At 40.1% G+C, this 17,845-nt stretch overlaps 1 protein-coding gene across 1 annotated transcript in view; it reads right to left on the bottom strand.

Moving 5' to 3' along the window:
* Positions 1-17,845, bottom strand: part of CA10 (carbonic anhydrase 10 (inactive)) — a 451,309-nt gene that overhangs the window by 371,870 nt on the left and 61,594 nt on the right. Inside the window, exon 3 of the mRNA XM_019731018.3 lies at positions 40-114. Within this exon, the coding sequence (XP_019586577.1) occupies positions 40-114 (75 nt within the window). The remainder of the gene's footprint in view (positions 1-39; positions 115-17,845) is intronic.

Raw genomic sequence — 17,845 nt, 5'->3', positions numbered from 1 at the left:
CAAATTCTTTTCTTAAAAATAAGAATAAATGTATTTTACCTGGAACAAAGCTTCCCTGGACCACCTCCTTGTATGCCCACCAGCCTTCATGGATTTTTGGTGAATTCTGTTGAGCTGAAGGAAAATAAGAAAGAAAGAGTAAGGTAATGACAGAGAAGTAGTGTGTCTTGGCTGTCTGAGCAAGAAGCGTGAATATACATAACTCTTTTTACTCAAAAGTCATACTACAAAATGTAATAGCAACCCCACTGCTCCTTTTTTGCAAATAGATTATTAACCTATAAATATCTTGTCATAGAGTTTTATGAAAATCACTCAGGATAATTCTATTGAAGAGAAAAAGATAGTAACTATATTTAGCCTATTGTATTTAAGCCTATTTAAATCCCCTGTTACTTATCTCTACCACTGATTCACCTCTTTTCTCACCCATTCCTTACACACACACACATACACACATACCCTCCACTGGAATTGAGGAGAGGAGGCTGATCCTATCCACAAGCCAGGCAAGAACCATACATGGGCACAGAACACTTAGAAATGGAGAGGTAGGGTGTTTGCTAAAAGGGCTAAGCTAATAGTAACAAGTGTTGGAGAGGCTGTGGAGAAAAAGGAACCCTCATACACTGTTGGTGGGAATGCAGACTGGTGCAGCCATTATGGAAGGCAGTGTGGAGGTCCCTCAAAAAATTACGAATAGAATTACCATATGACCCAGCAATCCCTCTCCTGGGTATCTACCCAAAAAATCTGAAAACATTTATACATAAAGACATGTGTGCTCCAATGTTCATTGCAGCTTGGTTTACGGTGGCCAAGACATGGAAACAACCAAAATGTCCTTCGATAGACGACTGGATAAAAAAGTTGTGGTATATATACACAATGGAATACTATTCGGCGGTAAGAAAAGATGATATAGGGACATTTGTGACAACATAGATGGATCTTGAGAGTGTAATGCTGAGCGAAATAAATCAGACAGAAAAAGCAGAGAACCATGTGATTTCACTGATATGTGGTATATAAACCAAAAACAACAAAAGAACAAGACAAACAAACGAGAAACAAAAACTCATAGACACAGACAGTAGTTTAGTGGTTACCAGAGGGAGATGAGGGTAAGGGGGATCAAATGTATGGTGATGGAAGGAGAACTGACTCTGGGTGGTGAACACACAATGAGATTTATAGATGATGTAATACAGAATTGTACACCTGAAATCTACGTAATTTTACTAACAATTGTCACCCCAATAAATTAAAAAAAAAAGGGCTAAGCTAGAAGAGGGAAGGGTGTAACCAGCCAGCTTTCCCCAGGCCCCAGGAAAATGTAAACATAACATAAATAATCATGGTGAGGGCTTAACATTATGGGGAAAAAGGATAGAAATACCAAGAAACTGGAACATATCATAGGGATCTGAGAGCTCATACTGACATGACCTCAGAATAATCTTTGACATTTATGACAGTTGATGGGTGAATTAGGGCAATTCTATTCCATGTGGGTGTACATCCCAAAGTATAGGTGACATATAAACTTGCATTGATCCTCTTACTAATTAAACTGCATTCATATTTCAGCTCTCAGTCTCATTGGAGGAAAATAAGGTAATGTCTACCATACTTGTAATTTGGCCAGTATATAGCAAATTTCTGATTTCCTTTCTTTGAATCTTGTTCCCTTTTCAGTGTCCTTTTTCAGACTCAACATTCTGGGTTAGAGAGAATGGTACAAGAAAATGGGTTTGAAAGCAAAGCTTTGTGTAGAGTGAGGATTTGCTAAATTCCTTTGGCTTCCATGTGAGCTGTGATCGCTTAGCGCCACAGTACAGAAGATACCTTTTCTGCCTATGACGTTAAGACACTGAGGCTTGCAGTTGTGTGATGAAAGAGGGTTTGTGACATAGGACAAGTGAAAGACAAGCCTGCTTTTTCTGGAGTTGACAGTGGGGCTAGGAGACATGAGAAACAAATAGAAGAGGGACAAAGAACCTATTTAAGGCTCTGGGAGAATATCACATTTCAAGGTGCATCAAAGTACAGTGGATTTCCCAGTACTTTGAATTTCCATGTGTCATGGAGAGAGCCCGGATGTCCCCCCAGTCCTTGAGGAAGATACTGAAGGCAGCTGAATTGAAAGCCAGTGTATCTGTTCCGGGCAGCAGGCAAAGGGAGCAGTGTCCTGAGATCAGAGGCTGGAGAGGTTCTGTCCAACCAGGGAGCCAAGTGGAAGAGTCAGGAAGAGTCAACAGTGACTCCAAGTATTTGTAGCACCAGGAAAAGACAAGGAGATCCAAAGTTAGCCAGGAGACCTTTAGGCCTGACCAAGAGGAGAAACCAGATCAAGAGTTGTATGCTTGCAAAGTTCACGAAGGAGGTGAACAAAAGACATTTGTTTAGAGTTCAGAACGATTCTAATTCTCCCTCAGGCCTTGGCATTGCATGATCCAGCCTCAAGTTTCTCCCCAACTCATCAGAGGACCCTCAGAGGAGCAAGAGGGGAATCCCTAATTCACTCAGACACAGTGGCCCTGTTTTGAAACAAACACTTTGCAATGTTCATCTTGATGATAATTAAATTCACAGGCAGTATATCCTACTGAAAAACAAACAAACAAACAAACAAAACCCCCCACAACTCTGGTATTACAGCTTAGCTCTGTTGGACATGGAGGATGCCCCAAGCCTGGAATAGATACACATTTCTGAAAGCTCAAAAGCATGAAACTATGGGACACCACCTAACAGCTTTGTATTAGATATTAGCCAGGATTGATTTTCCTTATCAAAGACAGGAACTTCTGAGTTTTGATAAAACTGGAAGTCAACAGAGACTACAGGCATTTATAGCACTGGGGAAAGACAAGGAAATTTGAAGTCAGCCAGGAGAACATTAGGCCTGACCAATCAAGATTTTATCCAATCAGGATTGCTGCCTGTCATTGAACAATTTAAACCGTAAATACAGCCTTCACTTTTTATTCTCAGAGCCACCTGTGTGGGAAGCCACACTCTCTTGTATACATTCCATCATTCCAAGTAAGAATCTGCACAGCACTCAAAAATTGCTGTGTTACATTAAGTTTTTTTACCAAGTCGTTTTAGAAAAAGTTTTGTTTACAGGATTTACGCACATTTATTTCAAACGGCCAACATAGTGCTTTAGCTATCATATAAAGGAAAAATAAAGAAATGCAATGGATAATAATATATATTTAAAAGTGTAAAGATGCTTGATTATGCTTCATTAGAACAGAGATTGGCAAACTATTGGCTGCCAACCAAAGATGGTCCAATGACTGTTTCAGTCCTGCCCAAGAACTAACACTGATTTTACATTTTTAAATAGTGTTAAAAAAAATCAAAGAAGGATACTGTGACATGTGAAAATTATATTAAAGGCAAATTTTAGTATCCATAAGTCAAATTTTATTGGAACACGGCCACACCTATTCATTTATACATTATCTATGGTGCTTTCTCACTACAACAGCAGAGTTGAATAGATGTGACTGAGACCACTGGGCCTACAAAGCCTAAAATGTTTCCTACATGGTTCTTTACTGAAAAAGTTTATTGACTGCTCATTCACACACTTAATTAAAAAAAAATATCAATAATCCATGTCACGCTTTAACTGTAAAAAAAGTCAAAGGCAGGGAATGCAATTTATACTTGACTGAAACAGGTACAAATAATACATTTGTATTGTACTGCAGATTCCAGAATCCACAAATGGCATTGCTCACAGTGCTATGATTTTCCAAAATAGTGAACAACTCTTGGCAAAGTTTGGAACAAAATGAAGAACCACCTTCCCTTTATTTACACAGTATTTGCATTGCTGAAGAACAGGGCATATTAACACTATGTAAGAGTTAATATGAGAGTAATATGAATACTTTGTATTCATACGCAGAATGAAGTTTGAGTGTAGGTTCTGATAAAAAACAGTTTTCACTCACTTGAATGTCTGCTGGGACATGGAGCATTTATTATTGTTTGGAACTGTCTAATGTATTACAGAGCATATCCTCTGTGTGCCCTCAGTTGGTGCTACCTGGAATATCCTTCATTAAAACAATCTCAAGTTGCCCTCACCCATTTCCAAAATACTTCTCCAGGAACAATGTCACCCCTTTTGATAATCATTGACCTAAAGGGACTATTTATAGCATTATTTATACATGCTAAATGGGATAGAGTGAAATGTTATGTTAAACACTAATCGAAGGATGTTTTTAACTAAATAGATAAAAGATGCATCTTCGATGTAGTAGAGTTGTAGTGTCATGTGCCATCCCATTACATATTCAAATATTTTTTTCTACTTTTCCTTGCCATTTGTCCATATCCTTAAGAAACTATCATTTCCACCAAAGGATGAAGCAGTGAGGGAAACGGAAAAAAGCAAAGATTCTTGCTCTTAAGATGGCAAAAAGGGAAAGCTAATTCTAAAATAATCTGGGTAAGATGATTAAGTTTTCAGATTTTAAGATACATTCCCGTTCTCTCTCTTGTATGTGTAAACACACACACACACACACACACACACACACACACACACAAAATTATAAGGAAGATCTATCAGACTGACTGAAGCATCAATTTAAGAAATGTCATTCAAAAGGAAGAAGAAAAAGCCGCACCTGGATAATTAAGAGTGCTGCAAGTGAGACAGATCCAAGATGGCGGAGTAGATAAACACCATGCCTGCTTCCTTCCGTGAACACATTAAAATTACAATCAAATTATAGGACAATCAACCTGGAGACCCATCTGAAGTCTGGCTGAACAGAAGTTTTATAACTAAGGATATAAAAAAACCACGTTGAGACTGGTAGGAGGGTTGGAGGCACGAAACGGGCTAGCCTCAAACCTCGGTGGGGTGAATGAAAATTGGGAGGGATCTCTCAGCTGCAGAAGTTCCCCTTATAGAGCGAGGGACCCAACCCCACACCAGACTCCCTCTTCCCAAAGTGTTGGGAAGAGGAGCCCCGCAACATCGGGCTGTGAAAAGAGTGGGGACTCTGACCATCCGAGTGGGATGGAAGGCAGCAGGAAACCCAGATGTCCTCTTAAATGGCCTATACACAGATTCTCTCACCCGCAGGCACTCACCCTGGGCTCCAGCGTAGGGATGGTGACTCGGGAGGCATTGGAGGCATACAGCGGGGGTGGGGGTGGGGGGTGGCTGGGGCAGACTGAGGTTTGTGGCTTCGGAGAGGACTGGAGGACTGTCACCATTTTCCCTGTGTGGGATCTTCCTCTCTTGCAGCCAGCAAGCGGACGCCATCTTTCTTGTGTTGAGCCCGCCCCCATAGGGCTAAATCTGAATCTGATTGGTCTAGTGAGCTCCACTGCGCCAAACTGCTGACTCACTGGGAACCCGCCCTACCCAACTCCCCCAGTGCTGGAGACATTTTCCCATGAGCAGCCAGCCCCTCCCACATAGCTCTCTTTCTTGGAAAACTATTGGAGAGACCACAGGCCCCAGGTGAGCGGCATCTGGCCTCAGGTGTGCTCAGAGACTTTTGTTTAGTAGCTCCAGGCTCAGCACTGGCACCAAACCAGAGTCTACATTAACCTGTTGACCACAACTCTTCCCACTCTAGTGATTCCCTGAGACCCTGCTTCACCGAACTTGGATACTGTATGAGGCTTTATCAGTGGCTGAACTTTAGAGAAGCCGGTAGGTGGCCACAGGCCTCCAGGTGTCCTGGCTTTTTGCGGAGCTATCCCAGGCCCGGTACTGGTGGTAGCTGTCCTCAGTTTGCAGTGTGTCCTCTCCCATGCACCTCCAAATTTAGCACAGGCAGCAAACAACTTGTGGAGACAGAATCCCAGAGAGCAGTTTCCAGGATGTTGGCCTCACATGGAAAGGTGCTGGCTTAGTTATTAGATGGCTATCAGCTGTAATCAGATGGCCATCCACTGTGGCGGGGTGGCCATTAGCGGTTACCGGTTAGCCATTAGCCACTAATATAATAGCTGTGGCTACGTTAGGAGGTTGGTTCACTGGCAGAGAAGCAGATGATGGATTCTGCATCATGTGGAGCCTGCTTCCTGTGTCTCCAACCCAGTCGCTAGCGAGAATATAGGGATATGAACCCCCTACCTATGGCTCCGCTGGTGTTCTTTTTGGCCTCACCATATCCTGCATTGTTGTATGGGGAACGGGACCAGAGACCCTGCACGACACAACTGCAGAGAGCTTTATAGCTGCTACCAGGTAGTCCCCAACCAGTCACAGGCAGAGGGTGACCTGGGCCTGCCCCAGAGCCATCCCAAAAGGCCTCAGCACCAACATACTTGGAGGTGGGCTTCAGACCATAGCAGAGCACCACCTAATTAGCCCCACAAGCAGCATACACAAAAGGTGGTCTCAACAGGCACCAGAGCTGTCTGGGGTGAATCCTATTCAGTGGGGTAAGTCCCCTACATTGCACCCCATAAGCTGTGGATGTGGCCAAACCCCACAGCCAATCAACCTGAGGGTCAATGCCACCCACAGACATGCCAATAGCAATCAAGGCTCAACTATAATAGGAGGACACAGACAACTGACACAAGGGACACTCCTGGAGCACCCGGCACAGGTGACCAGGGAGACTGTACCAGGGCCGCACAGGGCACCTACTACATAAGGCCACCTGGCCAAGACTAGGAGACATAGTAGCTCTACCTCATACATAGAAACAAACACATAGAGGCAGCCAAAATGAGGAAACAAAGAAATGTGTCCCAAATGAAAGAACAGGAGAAAACTCCAGAAAAATAACCAAACTAATTGGAGGCAAGCAACCTACCAGAGACAGAGTTCAAAACAACGGTTATAAAGATGCTCAAGGAACTTAGTGAGAACTTCAACGGAGATAGCAAGAATAAAAAAAGGACCAGTCAGAAGTGAAGAATACAATAACTGAAACAAAGAATGCACTAGAGGGAATCACCAGCAGACTAGATGAAGCAGAGGACTGAATCAGCAATTTGGAGGACAAGGTAGATAAAATACTGGGGTACCAGTCAGAACAGCAAAAAGAAAAAAAGAATCCAAAAAAATGAGGATAATTTAAGAGACCTCTGGGACAACATAAAGTGTAGTAACATTCACATCATCGGGGTACCAGAAGGAAAAGAGAGAAAGCAAGGAACTGAGAACCTATTTAAAGAGATAATGACTGAAACTTCTCTAACCTGACAAGTCCAGGAAATGCAGAGTCCCAAACAAGATGAACCCAAACAGGCCCACACCAAGACACAGTATAATTAAAATGGCAAAGGTTAAAGACAAAGAGAGAATCCTAAAAGCAGCAAGAGAAAGGCAACTAAGGGAGCCCCCATAAAATCGTCAGCTGATTTCTCAAAAGAAACTTTGTAGGCCAGAAGGGATTGGCACAAAGTATTCAACATGGTGAAAAGCAAGAACCTACAACCAATGGTACTCTACCCAGCAAAGCTATCATTTAAAATCGAAGGACAGATAAAGAGCTTCCCAGTCAAGAAAAAGCTAAAAGAGTTCATCACCACCAAACTGTATTACAAGAAATGTTAGAGGGACTTCTTTAAGACGGAAAAAAAATAAAAATTATAAATAATAAAATGGCAATAGCTACATATCTACCAACAACTACTTTCAATGTAAATGGATTAAATGTTCTAATCAAAAGACATTGGAGTGCTGAATGGATAAGAAAACAAAACCCTTACATATGCTGCCTACAAGAGACTCACTTCAGATTGAAAGACACACACAGACAGACAGAAAAGGAATGGAAAAAGATACTTCATGAAAATGGAAACAAACAAACAAAAAGCAGGGTAGCAATACTTACATAAGACAAAATAGACTTTAAAACAAAGGCTATAACAAGAGACAAGGAAGGATCCAGTAATCCCATTTCTGTGTATTTATCCAAAGAAATCCAAAACACTACTTTGAGGGGATGTGTGCATCCATATGTTCATTGCAGCATTGTTTACAGTAGCCAAGATGTGGAGGCAGCCTGGATGTCCATCTGTACAAGAATGAATAAAGAGGAACTGGTACATATATACAATGGACTATTGCTTGGCCATGAAAGGGAATGGGATCTTGCCATCTGTGGCAGCATGGATGGACCTGGAGGGTGTTGTGCCAGGTGGAGTATCAGAGAAAGACAGATGCAATGTGATTTTGCTTATATATGGAATCTAAAGGACAACATAAACAAAATAAAAGAAACAAACTCATAGATACAGAAAACATTTTTATGGTTGCTAGATAGGAGGGGAGTTGGGGGTGTGGCTGAAAAGGGGGAAGGGATTAAGAAGTACAAATTGGTTGGAAGGTATAGCATAAGGAATATATAGCTGATAGTATTATAATAACTATGTATGGTGTCAGATGGGTACTAGATTTGTTGGGGTGATAGATGGCGGGGGTTGGGAGGCAGGGTGGAAAAGGTGAAGGGATTAAGAAGTACAAAGTGGTAGTTACAAAATAGTCATGGGGATGTAGAGTAAAGCTTAGGGAATATAGTCAATGATATGGTAATAACCATGTATAGTGCCAGGTGGGTACTAGACTAGTCAGGGAGATCACTTCTTAAATTATATAAATGTCTAACCACTATGCTGTATACCCAAAATTAATATCAAATAATATTGAATGTCAATTGTAATTGAAAAATTTAAAAAGGAGGGGAGAAGTGAAGGGGAATAAGAGGTCCAAATTTCAGGTATAAAACAAGTTAAGTCATGGAAATATAATATAAGCATAGGAAATATAGTCAATAATATTGTGATAGCACAGTATAGTGTCAAATGAGTTATCATGGTGATCTGTTCTTTAGGTATATAAATGTTGAATAACTATGGTTTGCCCCTAAAACTAATATTGTATGTTAGCTATATTTTAATGAAAATCTTAAAAAAAGAAGAAAAAATTGAGAACCATATGATTTCACTCATGTGGGATATAAAACTCAAAGCAACGAACCAAAAAGCCAATCAAACAAACAAAAACTCATAGACACAGACAACAGTTCATTGGTTACCAGAGGGTAAAGGGGGCGGGGCAGGGCAAAGAAAAGGGGGTCTAATATACGGTGATGGAAGGAGAGTTGACTTTGTTTGGGTGGTGAGCTCACAATGCAATATGTAGATGATATATTATATAATTGTACACTTGAAACCTATATAATTTTATTAACCAATGCCACCCCAATAAATTTAAAAATAAATAAAATGCATTAAAAAAAAGAGTGTTACAAGTAACAAAAGTATCACTGAAAACCTCGGTTTCATTCAGAAGGTTGCAAAACACTTTGCTCTCTCTTCATCTCCAGTCATTTCTTCTTCAGCTACCATTCAGAAGTGGACTTATGTAAGATTTTAGCAGGTGGCAAGACAATCAGACCAACTGAATCAAGTCTGTTATAATGACAGAACTGCAGAATTTCTGTAAACTTCCTTTGACATCACTGTGAAAGATCCAAATGCACCCTGCTGAAATCAGTCAGCATGTGCGGGGGGCCCATTTGATGTCTATCAGTTACAAAATAGGCTCACTGCAGGATAGAATTGAAGAAAATGAAGGTGTTTTATGTAATGTTTTCAAATGCCCTTGTATGTCCAGTCTGGCCTCATACTGTTTGGCAATTTGAAAGACAGGACACACATTTGAAAGGTACTTCATTTCAGGTTCTGCTACAGTCTTAGGAATGGCTTGAGACAGAGCACCAAAAGAAGTACTGGATTTCCATTTTAACTCCTCCCTGCCAGATCCTAAATAGTCATCTTGTTTATATCTGATTTCCAGTGGGTAGAGAGCTCACTGATTGGGAATTCCTCAGAGCATACCAGAGAACAGAAAGCAGCCTCAGCTTCTGCTGCGTTTTCTGCTTCTCTCTGCCTATGGATCAAGATTTCTTTACTTAACAGGCAACCAGCCCCTAGGAAAAATCCAGGTGTCTAATAAAAAAAAAGAAATGTTGACAATAACAGTTGCCATCATTGCCAGATGAAGAGATATACATAGCAAGGGCACCTCTCTTGATAGTAAAGAAAACCTATTTCCATTTTATTCTCCTTTTTCTCATTGTGGCAGTTTGAGAACATTTGAGTTTCAAAAGAAAACTCAGAATCTCAGGATTTTGAAAGAGACACAGAGTTCACTGTTCCAATCTCATCCTATACAGTTGAGGAAACTGAGGCACAAAGAAGGGATGCCACTTTAAAAAGTATAGAGTCTTAGAACAGGAATCAGCAAACTTTTTCTGTAAATGGCAGATAGTTAGTAGTACAGACTTTGAAGGCTATACTGTCTTTGTCCCAGCTACTCAACTCTGCCATTATAGCACAAAAATAGCCATCTGCAATACATAAATGGATGGGTGTGGCTTTGTGCCAATAAAGTTTTATTTATAAACACAGACACAGGACTGGATTTGGCCTGTGGGCTACAGTTTGCTGATTCCTGTCTTAGAGCTAAAAACTGTTTAGCCACCGAGTTCTGCTTCCTACTCAATTTTAGAAGTGAACTACTTTAAAGAGAAAATCAGAAAGAATTTGAAAATGTATGTTTCCAGTGACATGTAAATAGTATCTGAGCAATAAGTACTTTAGAAGAGTATGTGTAATATGAAATCTTTTCCAGACTTCCTGAAATTGGTCACTGAAGTCTACATAAAATTCATTTCCTCCCTGCACCCCGTTTCCTTTGGGCTAAACCACCAAAGTTGGAGGGGCCTCATATAAATGCCACCCACAACTCTACACTAGGTTTTTCAAATCAGTCATAAGGGACCTCACTGATTGTTGGAAGCCCTTGTATTCCTCCAAGTCCATAAAGCACCTTTCTGGATGACTCTTGGGAACCGTACTTGTTCCCATAGATAAAGTAATTATATTTTCACATGCCAATTCTGTCCCATCATTTTGAGATAAACTTTTACAAAGCTCCTCTATTTGTACATATATTTTAATCCCTATCATTAGCTGCAAGACAGAGTTAAGTAACTTAACTAACTTTGGTACAAAGACAACACAACTGTGAAACATCTCCATGTGGAAATTATAGTGGTCTCTTGACCTGATAGAAAACAAAACTCAAGAGCAATGACTGAGAAAATAGTGCAAGAGCGAACAGAGGAGCCAGTAGGGGAAGGCATCCAGTAGGCGAAGGGAGATTGCTTAATAAACCTCCACCAGCAGTCAAAATGCACCAAACTGTAAGCATGCATATTGCAAAAATGAGCTTCCAAGACCTGGGTTAGTAGAGTAACATCTGTGCTGCGTGGTTTATGAGAAGAAAAGATGGAATCAAATATATAGGAGAGGCAGTTAGAGCACATGACCTGCTGTGGCTACTTTATTTCAATATGATGGTAGGATCCCTGAACAATTGTTCCTCTAAGAAACTGCTTTTCTCTGCCTGAGGAGGTAACTCAAGGAAGGAGGCACTGAGCCTATTGAATCAGGAGAACATCAGATGTTGGAAGGCCAAACAGTCCTGCTTATATGAGATGAGATGCAGGATGCAAAGTACCATATACCCTCTCCTTAGGACTTCACTATTTTCCCTTTAATGGCCAATTCTTCCCCCTGCATGGGAAGTAGGTACACTGAGCAGAGCATGGTTCACCGGAGGAAATGTAAATGACCTCCTTAGTGCACTTGTACGGCACCCATTGGATCTGCCAAGGATGATGCTCTTCTCCAAGTGCTTGATTTTGTACGCCATCGGGTAGGTCTCTCTCTCTTTTGTGAACCCTTGATATCATGTGTCCTACATTTTAGAACATAGATAGTGCCCCTTACTTATCTGTTTTCATGTCGTTCGTTTACACTACACTATAACTTTCTTGAGGTCAGAGAATGGGTGGTCTTTTGAAATCCCATTATTTATGCAAAGCTTGGTACCTAAGAGGTGCCCAATAAAAGGTGGATAAATGCATGAAAAATGCTGCAGTGATATTGTACATTTTACAAAATTCCGTGTTTCCCCGAAAATAAGACCTAGCTGGACCATGAACTCTAATGCGTCTTGTGGAGCAAAAATTAATATAAGACGCGGTCTTATTTTAATATAAGACCAGGTATAATATAATATAATAAATGTAATATAATATAATACCAGGCCTAATATAATATAACACCAGGTTTTATATAAGACCAGTCCTTATATTAATTTTTGCTCCAAAAGACGCATTAGAGCTGTTGGTCCAAGCTAGGTCTTATTTTGGGGGAAATATGGTTGCAGTTTAGTTCCAGCAGCCCTTGGGAGATTTTAGACGATATCCAAAGACTTGTTGGTGTGATGCCTATATTTGTGGTCAGTGGGAGTGTGGACAAAAGTGTTTTCAAGTTGGTTGACAGGTCCACACTCACTTGACAGATAGAAGAGCACCAGGAGCTGACACCCTGCCTGGGGAAATCAAAGCCATAGCAAACTGCTTTATTTAGCTGAATGTATTTCATTTAAAAGCATAGGGGTGGGTGGTGAGGGGAAGAAATGCCATTCCTGAGAGTATTTATATCTCTGCCACTCTTTACTGTTTCTTAAGTTGTGAGACAAGGATGCGAACCATTTCTATCCCTCCACCCTACATGACCCCAACTTACCATAAAAACTGGACAGAACACTCAGATCATCAAAAGTTGCACTGGCTAACTGGGTGACAAAGTCTGCCCAAGCACTGAACATGGATATAAGCTAGAGTCACCTGACACATTGGGCCAGACCCAAAGCGCATGACACCAAAATTACATTTGTGTCGGGAGTTAAAGAAAAAATAATTGGTGGTGGAGCAGCCTTTATTACTGACACCTAAAAAACTTAGAATTTAAGATCATGGTTCAGAGGCTCAAGGCAGCTGGCGTTGAAAACCCACAGGAGGAAAGTCCCTAACATGGCTGATTCTTAGCCTGGTATTCTAGAATCTCTGCAGTTTGGATTTACTATTCTTCCTGATCTCATTTCTCATAATCTTGACAAAACTTGTATTTTCCCCTGCTGTCCCCAAGTATACCATATTTGTTACTCTCTCCGCGCCTCACTTGACCTTTTTTTTTCTTTCTAGAATTCCCTCTTTGTCTACTTCTTCTTGACAACTATTACTTATCCTCAAAGGCTCACCAATTCCCGCTCCCTTCAAGAAACTTCTCTTGATCATTCCAGCTCCCCTGTAATCCCTTACCTCTGAATTTCAGAACTTCACTGTCTATTCCTCACTTATCACTTTCATTAATTGAACATTTACCGAGTACCTATGATTGTCAGGCCATATACTATGCATCGAGAGTACTAATTCCCATTCTCCAAGAACTGATGTTCTACTGGAGGAGACAGAAAAAAGCAGACAACTGAATTAAACTATAAGGAAGATATTTGATAGAAGTAAGTACTCTGCAGTATAATTTAAGAGGTGAGGTAATAGAGTGGCTTGAAGGACACACTAGATTGTGTGACAGCGATGGCCTTTGAGGTTATGGTACTTGATCTGAGATTTAAATGACAAAAAAAGATTGGACTCATAAAGGTCAACAATGATAGTACTTCAGATGGATTCAAAACCTTACAAAGGCAGGAAGAAGTTTGGGTTTTTCAAGAAAAATATAAGTGGTCATAGTAGATACATAGGGAGAGAGGTCCCCGATTAGGCTTGATGATTTAGCTAGTAGGCCAGAAGAAAGTTGATGGTGTCTTCAACTAGGACAGTGTTGGGGAAAACAGAAGTGGAATGCACACTATGTATTTTAAAGGAAGAGTGACTAGGACATGGTGATGGATTGGAAGAAGGAAGTTAAAGACCCTGGATCAAGGATAACTCCCATCTTTTTTGGCCTGAGAGATTATGTTGACAGTTATTGAGATAACAAGGGAGACTGGGAGAGGAGTAGCTTTGGGACATGAAGTGAAGTCAAGAGTTCTGTGTGAGATGGCTCATGAGCATTTCTGGGGAGAGGTCAAGTAGGCATCTCCCCAGAAGTAGAATGAAGTCTGAGGCAAGGTCAAGATAAGATACATGTTTATGACTTGGTCTAAAAATGATATTTAAAACCAGGAGTTTACAAGAGGTCACCAAGAAAAATGTGGAAATACATAGAGAGAGAAACTAAAGGGGACATGGAATTTAGCTGTTGGATGTCAACTTTACTCAGATTTCTTGGGTGTTTAACCTAATGTCCTCGTTCTGTTCTAAGATCTCATCCAGAATCCCACTTTACATTTAGTTGTCATGTCTCTTTAGTCTTCTCGTGACTGCAACAATTTCTTCATATACTTTTAATTTGCATTTTCCTATAGCCCTGCCTGACTGACTAAATTAAAAACTATCTCAAGGGTAGATGAGGTGCCTTGTCTACGATAATGCAACACAGGTAATAGGTGGACTAGGCATAGTGTTTAATAAATGCTTGTTTACTAAATCTAGGAAGGGGAGGACGACATGCAAAGCTCCATTTAGAAAGGCTATTCCCGAGTTTAATAGCAACACTCACCTCCCAGACTCTCCACTTTTCCCCCGAAATAAGTTTAATACTAAATAGTCCTTAGATATTAAGAATCATGTAACTTAAATAATAACAATAGTGGAACACAAAAGAAAAGGGATAAAAAGATAATCTCTAATCTTTGCCATTGTAAGAATATAGCTATAATTTTGTTTTGTGCTGCTTTCATCAAACATTTCTTCCTGAGTTGTATTCTCCATTCTTATTTTTTAATGTGCACATAATGGCCCTTTTAGTAAGCATGCCATAATTTCCCAATGATTCCCTTCCCATTGGCCATTTGGTTGTTTGAACACCGCAATTAACTTTCTCAAGCCCAGAACTTCTCCTGCTCCCCCTTTTAAAAAATCTTTCCATAGTACAGCATGGCAAAATCAGTGTCGCAGGACAAAGCATAAGTATATATGTTAAATTACTTCGCAAAAAAAAAAAAATTACAGCAATTTACATTGTTATTGTAATGTAAGTAATCATTTCTTAAAGGAAAAATATTAGGGTAACCTCAAGACAAATAAATAATGATAGAATGCTATTCCATTTAAAAATAATTGTGACTTCTGACAGTCAACTAAACAGGAAGCACTGTAACTGTCCAGTAAATGTTTCTCTTATGTCCCAAATTCATGAGATGAACATTTCATCAAAGTCAGGAGATATTTTGTATTTCCCTTTTTTTTACTATTATTTATCATCTTGGAATCAGGTATCGATGTATTATATGGTCCATGACTATTAGAAATCACATTGGTAGTAAAGTCTATTCATGTTTTAAAACAGATGGATGAAACTTTAGACCCCTAGATTCAAGTCCATGCCCAGGTTCACTCAGCCTCCCATCAATCATAGTGATAAGGAGAATGTGTGTGTGTGTGTTGTATTCAGACTACTAAGACGGTATTGATATAATAAATCAATTTTTAAACTACAGTTGATAAACTATTGATAATTTCTACAATCAATGAGTTACTCAATTGTGGCATTGACATCATTTCACATAAAACTTTCCATCACAACTAGTAGCTTTGAATGGGACTAAAATGTTGTCTCTCTCTTAAGCTTGCAATCAGCAAGGCTAGGTCAATGAAAAGAAAGGAAACAAGCAGCCTCACTGGGGTCTTTTGAGTCAGTGTGAAATAATGGAAAACAGTCATCAATCTGGAGTTGAATCCCAAATTTACTACTAAATTTTGTGTCACTTTGGGCAAATTATTTCATCTTTTAAATGCTCAGTTAAACACACACACGTGCGCGCGTGCGCACACACGACCTCAGTGTCTTTATCTGAAAATTGGGAATAATTACCTTGAAGGACTGTCAAAAGGACTTAAATATACTCATGTATATAAGATAATACTTTGTGCTCGATAAATGGCATTCATTATTTTTATTATTTGATGTTAGTGGTGGTAATATTGGGGGGTGGAGGGTGAAAGCAGAGGCAGAAAGGTAATCTGGCAAAAGGAAAAAAGAGAATTGCTTGGTAAAAGAAACCAGACGCTGTGGCACAATTTGACTTGAATCTGGTTGAAATTAAAAAAAAAAAAAAAAAGAAAAGAAATCATTGCCTGAAGAAGCATCGATCTGCATACTCCCTCCCATAAATTCTGAGCCAACTCATGGAAGGCGAAAGGTAGCTGGCCCTGACTAAGAGAAGAGCTCAGGAGCTCCCAAGGACACTCAAGATATTCTCAAGTCAAAGTACAGTCACTGAGGAACCTGTGGAAACAGAATAGGAGACTTGAAGCCAGAAAACAGTGGATTGGTGGAAGGATAGATTGAAGTCAGTTACTGTTAAAAAAAAAAAAAAAAAAAAAAAAAAGAGAAAGAAACAGAAAAGAAAACAATGGATTCAGGCAACTCACACAGGGAAACTATGCTATTTGTGAGGACAAAGCCTACACAAAGCCCAAGGCCCAAAGGGGCTGCAGGGAAAGCAGACAAAACAACAACAACAACAACACTCCACTGGGATCAATTAGCTATGGTGAGAAATAAGGTCAGATGTTAACCTTAGGGAAAGGCCAGGTGGTTTCATCAATTTATTTATTTTCTTCCTATGCCATCAGCTCAACACCTTTTTGTCCTTCTTTGAGATTCTCATCAACTCAATGTTTGCTGTGTTTGCTGGTCATGCTCGACATGACAGGTGTTGTCACACGCTTCACAAGGCTGGAGCCAGCGAATTATGAGCTTCTTTGGGCTGTCCAGACAAGCCAAACTAGACAGAGTTCCATCATTTGAATAACAAAGATGAAAGTGAAGTTTGGAACTTGAATTATCTGGGGAGTTATAGCTGGAAAGACCTGAACATTCTACCTATCTCAGCTACTCTTTCAATGAGGATGACTGAAAAATGTATATGCCTCACCTGGATTTTCCATTCAGGTTCCATCCAACCTTTTCAGAGCCCATTCAACAGGATATTGCTATTTCCAGCACCTGGCAATCACAGTAACTGTCTTTTGCCCCTGTGACAAAGACAGTGTTAACAATCTCCCAATATCCATTTTCCTCTTCTTCCTTAACGAAAGGATCCCTGGCTTTTAGTAAGGCACATGACTTCTCAGAATAACTACTACATCTCTCTTACCTTCCCTAGAGCCAGGTGTGGACATGTGATTAGGTTCTTACCATTTTAGGTACTATTTATTTCATTTCAAGGCAATTCAACATGACTCAGTTCAGTCCAACCCAAAAACTATTTAGCATGTGCTCGCTGCATTCAAATACCTACGCTGGGTTTCTATTTTGGAGAAGCTCACAGTTCAATGGGAAAGAAAGAGATGTCTTTAATATATTTGAAGCTAATGTTTATACAGTGTTTAGTTAAGATAATATTAGTGATGATAATTTATTTACCTGCTGTTAAATATAAACTCTAAAATCTCAATGACATAGTACAAGTTTACTTCTCATACATACAAAACCCCAAACTGGTTTTCCTGATTGATGCACAGCTCTCCAATTCAGGACCTGGGTTCCTTCTGTCTTGTGGCTCTGCAATCTGCAACATACGAATTCAAACCACCACGCTGTGTACACCAAGCCAGATGGGAAAGCAGTATGGAGACTCTCTTGTAAGTTGTTTTCATGTCATGCACCTAGAAATAACACTCATTCTGCCCACATTTCATTGACTAGAACTTAGTCTCCTGAATATACCTAAATGTAACAGAGGCCAGGGAAATGTCCAGTTGTGGACTACACAACGGTGTTGGACTGGACAGAACAAAGGTAAGTCTTGTAGAATCCTCCATGTCCCACAGTGATACTGATTTTAGAAAATCGGAAAGTTTCCCATTTCCCTAGGATGAACCAAGAAGAGGAGGAAGAGTATTTT

This window comes from Rhinolophus sinicus, chromosome 12 (assembly GCF_057876585.1).
Source record: "Rhinolophus sinicus isolate RSI-liver-muscle chromosome 12, RSI-T2T, whole genome shotgun sequence".
NCBI lineage: Eukaryota > Metazoa > Chordata > Mammalia > Chiroptera > Rhinolophidae > Rhinolophus > Rhinolophus sinicus.
The sequence above is the reverse complement of the archived record's forward strand: the minus strand, read 5'-3'. Positions and strand labels throughout refer to the sequence as shown.